Source organism: Columba livia, chromosome 3, assembly GCF_036013475.1.
Source record: "Columba livia isolate bColLiv1 breed racing homer chromosome 3, bColLiv1.pat.W.v2, whole genome shotgun sequence".
Taxonomy (NCBI): Eukaryota; Metazoa; Chordata; class Aves; order Columbiformes; family Columbidae; genus Columba; species Columba livia.
In genome coordinates, this window is record NC_088604.1 from 102,053,659 (window position 1) to 102,067,126 (window position 13,468).

General features: G+C 44.1%; 1 protein-coding gene across 5 annotated transcripts in view; it reads right to left on the minus strand.

The window, feature by feature from the left end:
- WDR26 (WD repeat domain 26) overlaps positions 1 to 8,684 on the minus strand; it is a 33,468-nt gene extending 24,784 nt beyond the window's left edge. For all 5 annotated transcript variants that reach the window (XM_065058570.1, XM_065058568.1, XM_065058569.1 and 2 more), the window contains exons 1-3: positions 7,585 to 8,684; positions 5,933 to 6,032; positions 5,748 to 5,804 (exon numbers count right to left, since the gene is read on the minus strand). In XM_065058570.1, coding sequence (XP_064914642.1) covers positions 5,748 to 5,804; positions 5,933 to 6,032; positions 7,585 to 8,663 — 1,236 coding nt within the window. In that variant the 5' untranslated portion in view covers positions 8,664 to 8,684. The remainder of the gene's footprint in view (positions 1 to 5,747; positions 5,805 to 5,932; positions 6,033 to 7,584) is intronic.
- Positions 8,685 to 13,468: the final 4,784 nt, after the last annotated feature.

Below are 13,468 nucleotides of genomic sequence, written 5' to 3' on the forward strand. Positions count from 1 at the left end.
AAATGTACATTCTTAGACATATCAGTGAGAAACAGAATGAAGATTAAGTGCAGCAAATTACATTTGCTTTTCTAACAAACACACCACCAGTTCAATCACTGGCTTCCTTTGCTTTGTCAGACCTCAGGCACCTCACTATTTTCATGCTCATATTTGGTCAATGTTTACTTAGTTTCAAACACGCTGCTAGCCTCTGTAAGTAGAGGGATAATTGGGAAGTTTAAGATGCTCCCGTCCTATTAAAGCTTACATGAAAGTTTAAGGCTTACTGTATGTAAAATCCAAAGTTAAACTATAAAGCAAATTTATATTCCAAAGATGTTCAGTTCTTCAAAAGAATCAAGTTTCCACATACACTGCTATTAACTTACCGCACAGCTTTACAAAGCACAAAGCATTACATAGTAAAAGTGATTTATGTTCAAACATGTCTGTAGTGCTCTATTGCCCTGCAGGTGACAGGCAAACCCATAGCACATTCCCTATCCCGTTGTTTAGTTTATTTGAATTTGGAATTGTTAGAGCATCACTGTACAGTTCTTCCAGGTGAGACATTTGTTGGTGTTCTGACACGCAGACAACCCAAAGAAAGACATGCCAAGGATTTACAGCCTCCACGGTTGTTTCCACACAGCAGGCCGGCAGACCTCATGCTGTTTGCTTATCCACCAGCAGCAGGAGGGATAAGAGCTCCCTCTCCCAGCCAGTGCTCACAAAGATGCATGGAGGTGCTCAGGTAGAAGTCACATATCATATTTCACTACTCTTGGTAACCTTGCACTGATGATCACCATAAATTAAAAAATAGTCTAATATTTCCAGTCTGTAATAAAAACTCTAATCCCTCCAACTCTTCTTTCTCCAATTATTGCCTATAATATCTATTCCATTTATATAATATTTCCCTTAAATGTGATAACCATCTCTATCTAGTCATTCTTTCTCTCTCCCTGCTTTTAGGACTCGGCATGTTCATTCCATTTCTTTAGGGGAATAAGTAAAAAGAGCAGAAAACCCTAAAAAGCAGTTTTTTCTAATGCCAGTTCTAAAAATTACATGGAAGCATTAAAGGAACACTACCAAGTGGATAACTTGCCAATTTATCCAAAGATTCATAATTTCAGTTTTGGGTTAGAAAGTAGAATTTCCTAAAAAAGGCATCAGTGCCATGTGCAACTCTGGCATATCAGGAAGATAACAGCTTCCAGAACAACACAGCACTGTATACTTCATGCAGGAGTCTACTGTTAACATAATGGAGAATTAGACTAAAAAAAAAACAGTTTTAAATTGTAACTTATCTATAGCAAAAGGCAAGAACTAGAGCAAAGTGTTGATAGGGAAATTAAATCTATTTTCTTAGCTATTCTGATAATTGCTCAAAAACTTGCCCTACAGCATACTCAAACAATGGCATGAGTACAGCCTCCTTGAGGCAAAAGTCACACTCCAGTGACATATTTCAAGACATTTTTTATAAAAGGACACTCACAGCCTCTTGCCACTTATTTTTGTGCAGCTATTGACTTTGCTGACAAACCAATTTCACTAAACAACTGAATTTTGTCTTCATTTTCTCTGAACTACTTATATGCTCTACTAATAGTAGTGCTAACTACTTTCAATACCACCTTCTTATGGTAGACAAGACCATTTTGAGTACATCATCTCCTCTACAGCCTAAGCAACCTCTTCTAGAAGGAAAGGGAACTGTTTATAACGCTGGCAACCGTAAAGTAAAAGCACAAACCCCACCATTTAAATAGAATAAAATGAGTATAGAACTAATCTGATGCAATGCACAAGAACTGCTTACTCATTCTCCATATTCTTTAGCTGCCTTCCAAAGAAGGGAAATAAAGATTATCATAACCCAAATTATAACATGTACAACATAAAACAAGTGCCTGGGATTTGTTGTTATCATCTCAGTGTTTGCAATGGAAATTCAACATCATTACACTCTTTACCGTTGAACAATTTAAATCCAGACACCACCATCGTTCAGCTTACAGCAAAGATTCTTCACCCTGTAGGACGCATGGAAGAGCCCCACACAACAGCTTCAGCACTGCCGCCTGGCTGGTTTTGTTCAGTTATTACTACCTCTGCCTGTCTTTCAACTCTGTAGAGAGGATGAGGATAAAGTGTGTTACTTTGTTGTTTCTAGAAGCTATTATTGAAGTGTAAGTTGAACCTCTGATCACCCTGGGGCAAAACTAAGAGTTACTACATTTACAGGGGTTTTTTGTTTTCATGTAATATTAGCATTTTGCTTTCTTCAAACTACAGCCTTTGATTACTAACATTAATGTTTAGCACTTCAGTCCTTCATTGTCCTAATTGTTAGTAGGAAAGACCCTTATAGAATCCTAAATTGTAGGAATTTCTGCACGCACCATGCTCCACTAGTACTAAGTAACCCAAGGTGAAAGCCTCAGCAACACACCTGTGAAAATAATAGGACAAGTATCCTACCAGAGTCAAGAAATTGGGCCATTTTGATCACTAACTGGGTACAGTAGCAAATCTTCAGCAGTTTAAAGACTAAAATGCATAACAACCTAATTTTAGGATTAGATTTTGGTGTTACTTTTGACCTGCATATCTTAAGTAATAAAACTGTTGTGGAGCTTGTTATTTTGAACTCTTAGCACAGTAAACACTACTGAAACAACTCTTCTTTGAAATGAAGCAGGTAACTAAAAGACATGCTGAAATTATCAGCTGATGTTTCAGGACAAACTCAACACAGTAGCTACCTGCTTAGAGCCTGCAAAACCAAGACTCCAATTTTCATTACTCTGTAGCCTTTACTTTCATAGTCTTGTAAATCACTAACAAAAGCACTTAAAAACCATCCAAAACTTAAATGCAAGATTTGGTACATAAGAGGCAGAAAATATTCTGGCCTATAGAATTTAATAAGGCTTCAACCACACCAAATCCTCTCACTTAAAACAGTAATTTATTCCAATAGGGAACTGCTCTTAATGCTGGTAGCAAGAGGGACACCACACAGGCAGGTGGAGCACTTTGCTCAAAGTACAAGACAAATCTCCTCTTTGTTGTGCTGCCTGCTGCAGGCTGCCTACCTCAAGAACTGGTGGAAAGCCCTATTTAAGTAAATGGAAATAAAAAGTAAAGACGACAACTTGAAAGTATATTCTAGAGGACTATAGAGAAATAATCTTCAGATTTCTTCCTAGGTTACCCAAGATAGATGCCATAATATGCCTGAGTAGCCCTAAAGTAAGCAAAACCTCGGGCTGGCTTGAAGCTGATATTTTTCCAAGTGTTACTCAAAGAAGAATAACATGCTTGAATCAACCATAAAGTCTCCTACATTTTGTCTCAAGACAGCTGTATCTTATATGCTGGAAAAGTAAACACGACTAATCACACACTATACAGCACTTAGTTGTGTTGACACAAATAGAAATAGCAGACTGCCATGTCCCCCTACCAACATATAAAAGATTTACAAATTGAGATCAGCCATTTCGCGTTTAGTATTTTCACCTGTAGAACTTAAAGCACTTTGTACTCCTGTTTTATTTCCCTTATTTCTGCAATTTTCAAAATACCTATCCTGCTCACTGACCACACATTTCAAAAGCAGCTATATATCCTGGTTATTTTGTCCAGGTCATATTAACCATAAGGAAAAAAAAAAAAAAAGGCAAACAAACAAACACACACCACACATGAAAACAACACAACACACAAACCAAAACCAAACCACCAAACACACACACCCAATTTTGTTAAACACTCTGTGTCATCCAAACTTTTAGGTACCCAGTCTTCTTGTACGTACACATTTTGAAACATCTAGTCATACATTATGAGTCACAAGTCAGGAAACCCAATATCTAATATACTCTTTTTAAAGAGTTACCTGCAGCAGCATCTTGTTTGGACTTTCCCTAATCAAGACATTTATAATCTTCATTAGCTCTGGCTTTGTTGCAGTCGGGATTACCTACAGGGCACAAAGCATCCCTCCTTACCTGTAATGATCTATCACTAGTTTTCCGGGTGCCAACTACACTAATAACCACCCATAATCTCAACTGTGTACAAAAAAAGCCCAGTGGGGAGGGAGGTGAAGACAGCGTACACACGATGGAGCACGCACAAGCTCAACTTATCCTTGCAAATCAGTATTTTCTTACTAACGCACACATGCAAGACATTTAATACTGCTTTCTGTTTTCCATTATATGAAGTTTACATAAAGGAGAACAACTTTAAAAATAAAATCGTTAATATTTGGTTCAAGTAAAGTTTAGTCTAAACCAAGTATTTTTATCGCACCAGGTTTTAAAGCAGTTAGAGATCAACCAACATTGAAGAAAAGCATGCTTTCAGAGCCCTCCAAAACAAAAGGAAAATGTCCTCTTTTTCCTCAAATTAAGTTCTCCACAAAGTACACTGATGATACTCAGTTGAACCTCTTGACTCTCAGACATGTAAAATATTAATACTACAGAGAAACTTGACAACTCCAGAAGTTCAAAACATGAGAAAATCTGATTCAAATTGCCATTCATATTCACATACAGTGGTTTCATACTTTCAGTCTCCATAAACTATTGGAAGCTGCATGCAATATTCTCAACTATTTGAACAGTAAATCTTATGTACATCAAGTCTTTAAGAGAAAGTGAACTACTAGTCTAATGAAAAAGTGCTAAGCTTTGACCAAATTAATAGAACAGAATGTAAACTTCTCTCAAGTAGCCTCTGATGTTTTGTTAAACATCTGTTTTTCCTACTTCACTTCCTGTTCTCTCTTTCCCTCCCTCCCCCACCAGACAGGAAACTGTCTTGACAACAAATGAATCAGCTAGAAGTGGAGCTAAGCAGCCATCAGCTGATTCTTCATTGTTTACAGTCAGACTTCAAAAAGCCTTGCTAGTGTTTTCTTCTTAAGTGACCATAGTTGTACTAACTTAATTTCATTAAAATCAACATTTAAACAAAACAGAAGAAGCCATTTGAAGAGCTAATTAATGTTTTTCTATCTCCTCATAGAAAAATCAAAACAAGAAACACTTTCCTCAAAGTTACAATATATGTTGTTATAATTTCAGTAATTGCCAAGTCACAGGACCTACAAACCTCTATTTCTAGGTTCATCTTAAAAAAAAAAAAAAAAAAAAAGCCAGCCAAAGAGAAAAAGCTCCAAATAAAATCCCAAACAGCAATACAAATACATTCGCTTTTTAGAAGCCATCTGGAAAAGCAACAGTATTGTTCATGGTCTATACCAGTCTCCATATTCTTGTAATGTGCTATTACAATGCCAACTCCGCAACGGTATTACTGTATTTTGTTTCTAAACTTCTTTTCCCTCAAGACGACTTAACTCCCATAAACACAGAGATTGTGAGAAGTATTTCAAGTTTGAAATTAGTATTAAACATACACAGTTTCTACGGAAACTGACCTAATTTAGGACCGTTACAGGATTTATATTTTATCAGTTAAGTATGTTTAACAAACTTTGAACATTCAGTATACCAAATATTAACCTCCATACTTTGGAACCTCCTATCTCACATTCTAAAAAAGAATAAAAAAAGTTCAGATTAGTATGACGTTTGAGATAACATGCAAGCAGCTTAAAGTAAACAAAAAAGAAAACAAGAACTATGGACAACCAACTCCATAGAGAAAGATTACACCACTACAATTAGTCCAACTATACAGCTCTGAAAGAGTTCAAGTGTGCCTCTTACCACAATTGCATGCGGAGAATGCACTAAGGCCTTAAGTTCATTCAGGTCGTTCTCAGCCTGCAGAAATCAGCATAAGAAAAAAACAAACAAACAAAAAAGTATATAAGGAGAGTGGATTTTGAATTCTCTCACAGATACTATAAATTTAAACAGTGGTTAATACAGTCCTATAAGCCCTACGTTACCTTATCCCATTCTCCTTCCATGACATGATTGCGGAATTTGGTAGCAGAAGGATGTTCTAAACGACATCCTGACTCTTGCATGAGAAGATCAACAGTCTGGCTGCAGGAGAGATACAGTGTAAAAAAACCCGACCAGTTTTACCCTCATAAATATACCGCCTGCTATGATAACAGTTAACCATATTTAAAAGTAACCTTGATAAAGTAAAAATACTAGGACGATATTCAGATGCCTGTCCAAAAATACTGTCTCAGTTGCCTGGGGTACATAAACAGCTACCTGCAGCTAAAGCAAGTTGTGAATGAGCCTGGAAGCTTCGCTGAAGTACCATAAAGTATGGGACTTACCAGCCACCACAAACAGCCATCCCTGCACAGAAGATGGACTTCATGAAGGAAGAATCAGACTAGAAAGCTGTTAGATACTGGCTATGATCCTCTATCCCCTCCCTTCCCCCAAAACAACATGGAGAGCTACTACACCTTGAGCAGGCCTAACTTTTTCTTCTTCATCACATATTAAAAGACTGGCTCCTTAAAATAAAATAAACAAACTCATGAACCTGTGGCCCTCCCCCCTTTACACTAAAAATAGCTTATTTACTGTGGTGTCGTCTATGAATAGTCACGAGTTGTCTGCTGCTGTAAACTTGCCTCTTGTGTCACAGGCATTTTATGTACCAAGTTATTTCTAATTGACCCATTCCACGGTGTTTTGAAGACTTCTTTTGTGGTAGCTACATGAAGACTTTGCAGGATTTCTCTAGCCTTCTTCCAAAATCATGACATGTTGGCGTTAGCTTTACTCACAAACTCAGTGTTGTGATTAAATTTTTGGACTTCTGCTCCACTGGGAAATTATTTTTCCTATTCCAGTTCTAAGAAAGAGCCAACATATTTGATTCTAGTCGACAGATAAGGTTATTATCAAAAACGTGTCCAGCAGAAATCTGCAGAGACCTTCATCATTTACAGAGATGAAGGTTTTTCCAAGTGAAACCAAACAGCCTAATCTAAGTGGCAGTTTAGTTCGTGCTCACTTCCTCCGAGCTGACAAGCCAAATCCTGGAGCTCATCTGCAAAGAGCCGCCCCCCCCGCGCCCAGCTGCGGGCTCCATTATGTTTACCAGATAACTTCTCCCCCACTAACACATTTGTATTGATCTGCCCTTATCGGTGTGCAACTCGACTTCCATATTGCCATCCCTGGCAGAGCAAGCTCCCGGCCCCTCCGTCCGCAGACACCGAGCGCAGGCTTAGCAAACACATCCCCGGCTCCATTTTTTTGGGAGCGGGCCTGCCTCACTGCTGTTTGCACCCAGGCACTGGCCTCTCCTCGCTGGGGACTACCAGGCCGCGACAGGGCATGTTTTGCCACCATCCCCGACCCACCCCGCTCCGCAGGTCCCTTCCTCTCCCCCCCACCCAGTTCCTCATCCTCCCCGTCGATCACCGGCCTCCTGCGACCCCGCGCGGGACCCTGCCGCCCCCTCCCCGCCAACGGAGAGAAGGACAGCGGGACGTGTGTGCGGGGCCCCCACCGAGGGCCTTGGGTCAGGGCGCCCCGACCGGCACCGGGAGGGAGCCCCCCCCGGCCGCTCTCCCCCTCGCCCACCGCGGCCTCCCCCGCCTCCACGGCCGCGGCCACTTACTTGAGGCCCAGGCCGTGGAGGTGCTGCCCGATCAGCCGGATCACGTCCTCGTCGGACTGCGAGAGCCGCTTCTTCTTCTTCAGGGCGCTGCCACCGCCGCCGCCCCCCAGCTCCGCCGCGGCCGGGCCGGGACCCCCGGCGGCGGGCACCCCGTTGTTGACGCTGAGGCCGCCGGGGCTGCCGCCGCCGCTGTTGGCCGAGGGCAGCAGCCCATTGGCGTGGGCCAGCTGGTCGCCGGCGGCCGTGCTCGCCGAGGCCTCGCCGTTCTGGGCGCTCAGGCAGCCCAGCTCCGGGCCCGCCGGCCCCTGCGACGGCTGCTGCTGCTGCTGGCCCCCTCCTGCCCCGTTGGCCTGCATGGCGCTGCCGACGCCGCTGCTGCTGCTGCCTCTGAGCGGGGCGGCGGCGGGGGCGAGCCCGGCGGGGAGCGAGGGGGAGTGGGACGAGGTGAGGCCTGCTCTGCCCGCGGAAGCCCCGGGCTCTCCTGCTCCCTCCACCGCCGCCGCCGGGGAGGCCCGGGCTTTCTTCCGCGGGGGCGGGGAGGCTCCGCCGGTGTCCGAGTCGGAGGAGGAGGAAGCGGAGGCCAGAGTTTCCTCGCCGAGAGCGGCCGTGGTGGGAAGCCGGAGGGGCGAGGAAGGGGGAGGTGGGGGGCGGCGGGGGTGAAGGGAGGCGGAGCGGGGCCCTGTGCCCCCCGGGGGTCCCGGAGGCAGCGCCGCCGCCCGCTCGGGGCTCCCTCTGGCGATGGCGGCCGCCGCTGCCCTGAGCCCCCGCCCGGCAGCCCCAGGCGCCCGGCCCGCTCCGCTCGCTGCCCGCTGGGTTTGTCTCCTCTCAGCCCAGCTGCAGCCTAATGGAGTCCGGGCCGGGACGTCACAGGAAATTCCTATACTGCCCCCTACACACACTTCCGCCGCCCGGGGCTGGGGGTGGGGTATGGGCCCTATAGGTGCCGGCGGGGGCGCGACGGGGCCGGCGCTGGGGTCGCCGCTGACACCCCGCCGGGGCCTGCCGGGCTGCCGGCGGTCGCCCCGCACCGGGCCCTCTCGCCTTCGGGACGGGGGTCGGCCGACGTCTGTGGGGGCCATAGGCAGCCCGCCCGGGGGGTCCCGGGGGTCCCGAGGGTGGGGGGTGTGTACTGCACCTGTCAGTCCCGGGGCCAGAGCTTGGTGTCGGACACATGCAATGGCGCGTGTGACATGTGGCAAGCGCCCACCGCCCAGACATGTCTCCCTGGGACTGGCCATCCCCATATGATGGCAGAGGTTACTGGGCACTGGGAGGTTATGCTAGTTTCCTGAAGCAGTTTGTTTGTTTGTTTAAAAAACACAAATGCTCAATTAAGTCACGCCGGTTGTTGCCCAGGTCGGTTAGTGGAAGGGTTCACACCTTGCTGCTGGTGTCGTCTTTTGTAGTCGCCGCATGCATTGGCGTGGAAGTCAGGGAAACTGGTGTTTTTGCCATAGGTTTTCGAGGATTTTGGGGGGACATTTGTCACAACAGGCTGTCAGGAGACACTGAGCATTTTGGGGTCCCAGTATCTGCTCTGAGGTGTCTCCCTCTTGTTCTCTCCTGCACAATGGAGGGGAAACTCAAATCCTCAGCCAAGTCTCTGGTCAAAAGTCATGAGACAAGTGAAATCTTAGTCTTTAAAAATAGTGTCTTGAAATAATATGTTGTGTGTTGCTTGGTTTAGAGCCTAGAGTTTTCATTTTTTTATATTATCAAGCTTTTCTCCAGAACCCAAAGGGAAATAACAGAACTTTTTTGTTCTTAATGAAAGCTGAGATTAACATCTCATCATCTTCACCTTAAGAAGCTGAGGTTTTAGGAGCACTGAATGTTACTTATTTACATGAAAATTATAAGTTTGGACAATAGCACTTACTTTCAAGTGCAGCTTTAAGAAGTCTGACAGAGGGAAACCATGGGCCCAAGAGCAGGGGAGAAGTCTATGAAGAGACAAAAATCTATTAAAAGAACGAAACCAGAGAAGTAGATGAGACCACATGGAGTCCCGTATCTGGACGATATTATGTGGGTAAGTGGCTCTATATATCCATCCGTGACAGAAAATGGTCTCACAGAGTCATGGTATGCCCCTTTCATTTCAATTAATTATTCTTGAAGTAGGAGTAGTGTTTGGAGCTGAAAAGACCCTAAAAGATCACCTCTAAGAGGTACATCTTGCTGCATTAATCACAGTGAAAGTTCTACCCACCCCCACCTCATTTCCCTTCTTGGGGGAAGAAATATCACAGCAGAAACATGAAGAGCTGGAGGAAGAAGCTCGGTATTGCTGGGATGGTACAGACACCGGCTGCTGTGCCAGGAAGAGCTGGGACACACCACCTGAAAACTTCTCAGGATCCCAGCTGACATGAAGGTGTAGAAGGGAAATGGTTCAGAGTCCCAGGTGTGAAGAGCATGCTCCAGCCAGATCCTAGCCCAGACATGGAAAGTTCCTGAAGCAGTTCCTGCTCCTTTCCTCCTTTGTCACCGATAGTTTTCTCAGTCATAGGAAAGGCTTTCCCTTCACCAAGGCTTTTCCTTCACCTAGGCTTTACCTAGTCATGAGGAGGGGCCTTGAGGGCCAGGCCTGTGGCCAGCAGACCTTCTTCCTTGTGCTGCAGCAAGGAAAAAGAGAATCAGGAAAGGTGCAGGGGCACTGTGTTTAGGCAGTCTTTCATTGCCTCAGCCCTGATTTGGATCCTAATTCTGTTCCACACCATTATGAGAGAGAGCAGATTAAATGATCCAAATGGATGAATCAACTGTTGAACACAAAACATGTCTCACTTGTAACAGAGGACTTTATCATAATTACAGAAGTATGTATTAGTCATATTTGGACACCTTCAAAGTTTCCCAAAAGTAAAGAATAAGTGCAACAGTTCAGCAATAAAAATTGACAAACTTATAAACACCCAGATGAGGAATTTTAAAGACAAATTTTGGCAACTTTAAATACAGCTGTCATCATATCAACCAAGTTACTGAAGTACAGAGTGAATACATGACTTTGCAGAATATGTACAATTCTCACTATAGAGTTATTCAAACAACTTCCTATTGTATAGACCCATATCTTTAATAGAAAATGGTTCAGAAACACTTGTTAGTTATTGCAAAAGATTGGAAGACTGAAGAGACCGATCTCTCCATATCAAAAACAACCAATTAAATGACCAAGTGTAGAATATGTCAAAGAAGTGGTATCTTTATGTGTAAGAAAACTGTCTTGGGGCACTCTGGACTAAATACAAATGGTTGAAAATCAAGAACCACCTCTCTTTTCTAGATTTGGAATGTTAAAACAGAAAAAAAAGTAAACACCCTCAAATTTATCATGTATGGGCTGACTACAAGTAATAAAACTTTGGCTAATTTTTCTCCTTTTTATTTTTTTTTTAATTAATTTTGCTTTAGAGGAGGGTGAGGCAGGAAGTCCAGATCTGAATAATAGGAAGTAGCTCATTAAGGGGCTGGGGTTTTTTTTTGTGATAATCATGTGAAGTTGCTTAGGCAGAACTGAAATATTACAAAATATTAGAGAAAATCCTAGAGAGATGGATTAGCAGTCAAATTTGCATGATAAAGGTAATGAATCATTTTATTCCCTCCTATGAGGTATATATGTGTATACTTTTCTTCTGCACTGAGTTTGAGGTTACTGGAAACAAACCAACTAACAACAAAGGAAGAAAGATTAATTTAGAACAATGGCATTTTCTGCAGTACCAGCTAAATAAATGCTTGAACAGGCACCTGCATATGTTTGCAACTTTCAAAAGATGAGATATGGATGAAAAACAACCGCTTTCTTTAAATAGCATTTCTAGAAAGCATTCAAGAGAGAAAGAATTTGTAAGCAAACTACACTGGGCTGCAGTTCCATCACTTCATGCAGAGCATGGTCGGTATTTTAGTAAAGGGGTGGAATCTGGAAAGCCAAAGTTTGGCTGGAGTTGCAGCTGAAAAGAGAATGTGAAGGGCAACAAAAAAGGCTTCTACGGGCACATCGGCAGCAAAAGGAAGACAAGGGAAAATGTGGGCCTGCTGCAGAAATGGGTAATAACCTTGTGATAAAGGTCAAGGAAAAGTCTGAAATACTCAAGGCTTCCTTCACCTTGGTCTTTATTGGGAGAAAACCCACAACTCCCAAGCTTCCACGGCTAGTAGCAGACTTTGGGGGCAGAGGAAGACTACCCACAGCAGACCAAGTTAGTCCACTGAATCAGACTGGGCATATTCAAGTCCGCTGGAGTGGCTGGTGTGCATTTGAACATGGAGGGAGCCGGCCAGTGTTGCTGCATGCTCACTCCCCAGGACATTTGAAAGGCTGTAGTGTTTAGGAGAAGACTGCCAATGACTGGAAAAAAGGTAAATGTTGTGTCTTTAAGTTCAGTTATGCATGATCCAACCTCACTGACTTCTTAAGCTTGACTTTATCAGGGTTTTATAGGGTTTCCCTCAGTAACCTTATAACTGGGGAGATGTGGATGGGGTGAGCAGACTATTTTTGTGAAAAACTGTCTGTACCACCAGGTTAGAAGGGTAGGGCCTCACTGGTCTGAAGTCTGACTGATGCCCTGTTAGGTGGGATCAGGGATGGATACCTGAACAAGTCCTATTTGATATGTTCATCAGTGACAGGGTGGAACAGAATGCACTTTCAGCAAGATTTCAGCTGATCTCCATGCCAAACTGGGAAGATCAGCTGACATACTGGAGGCTACAGCTAACATTCAGAGTAGCCTTGGTAAGTTGCAGGAATGTCAGTGAGAACCTTGTGGTGGTCAACAGAGATGAGTGCAAAGTCCTGCACGAGGGGAGGGACAGGCCATCCTCATACAATGTTAAGGTTGAGAGCCAACTGGCTTGGGAGTGGCCCAGCAGAAAAGGGCCTGACTATCCTGATGGACAAAAGAAGTTCATCATGAGAGTTCAACACCTCCAGGGATGTGTTATAGAATTATAGAATAGTTTGGGATGGCAGGGACCTTTAAAAGTCATCTAATCCACCCCCACTGCAATGAGATCAGGTTGCTCACAGCCCCATCCAGCCTGGCCTTGAATGTCTGAGGCATTTAGCACCTCTTTGGGCAACCTGGGCCAGTGTTTCACCACCCTCATTGTAAAAATTTCTTCTTCATGTCTAGTCTGAATCTCCCCTCCTTTAGTTTAAAACCATCACCCCTTGCCCTGTCACAACATGACCTTCTAAAAAGTCTGTCCCCATTCTTCTTATAGGCTCCTTTTAAGTACTGAAAGGCTGCAATAAGGTCTCTCCAGAGCCTTCTCTTCTCCAGGCTGAACAACCCCAACTCTCTCAGCCTGTCCTCACAGCAGAGCTGTTCCAGCCCACTGACCGTTATTGTGGCCTTCTCTGGCCCCTCTCCAACAGGTCCATGTCTCTCCTGTGCTGAGGGCTCCAGAGCTGGATGCAGGACTCCAGCTGGGGTCTCACCAGAGCAGAGCAGAAGGACAGAATCACTTCCATTGACCTGCTGACCACGCTTCTTTTGATCCTGCAAAGGATCTCACCTGACTTTAATTTTTACTTTGATTATAAGCACACTTCCTAGAATAATCACTTTGGTATGGGGGTAACAATATTGGTGACTCAATAATTGTCAGGTCCCAGAGCTTCAGCAGGGACATCATGTTGCCTTGCAAATGAGCTCATATGGCAAGGTTAAGGGCATTAGTGCTATTGTTGTAACTTAATTAAATATTAGGAAATCACACTGTGTCTTTTTTCCACCAAAGTTATACACATACACTGGTGCTGACCTCTGCACTCTCCTGGGCAATCACAGCATGGCATGGTAACAAAAATTAGTGTCAAAAAGTGCTGAGGGTCCCATGTGGTATGGAATGTCCCGTTTAA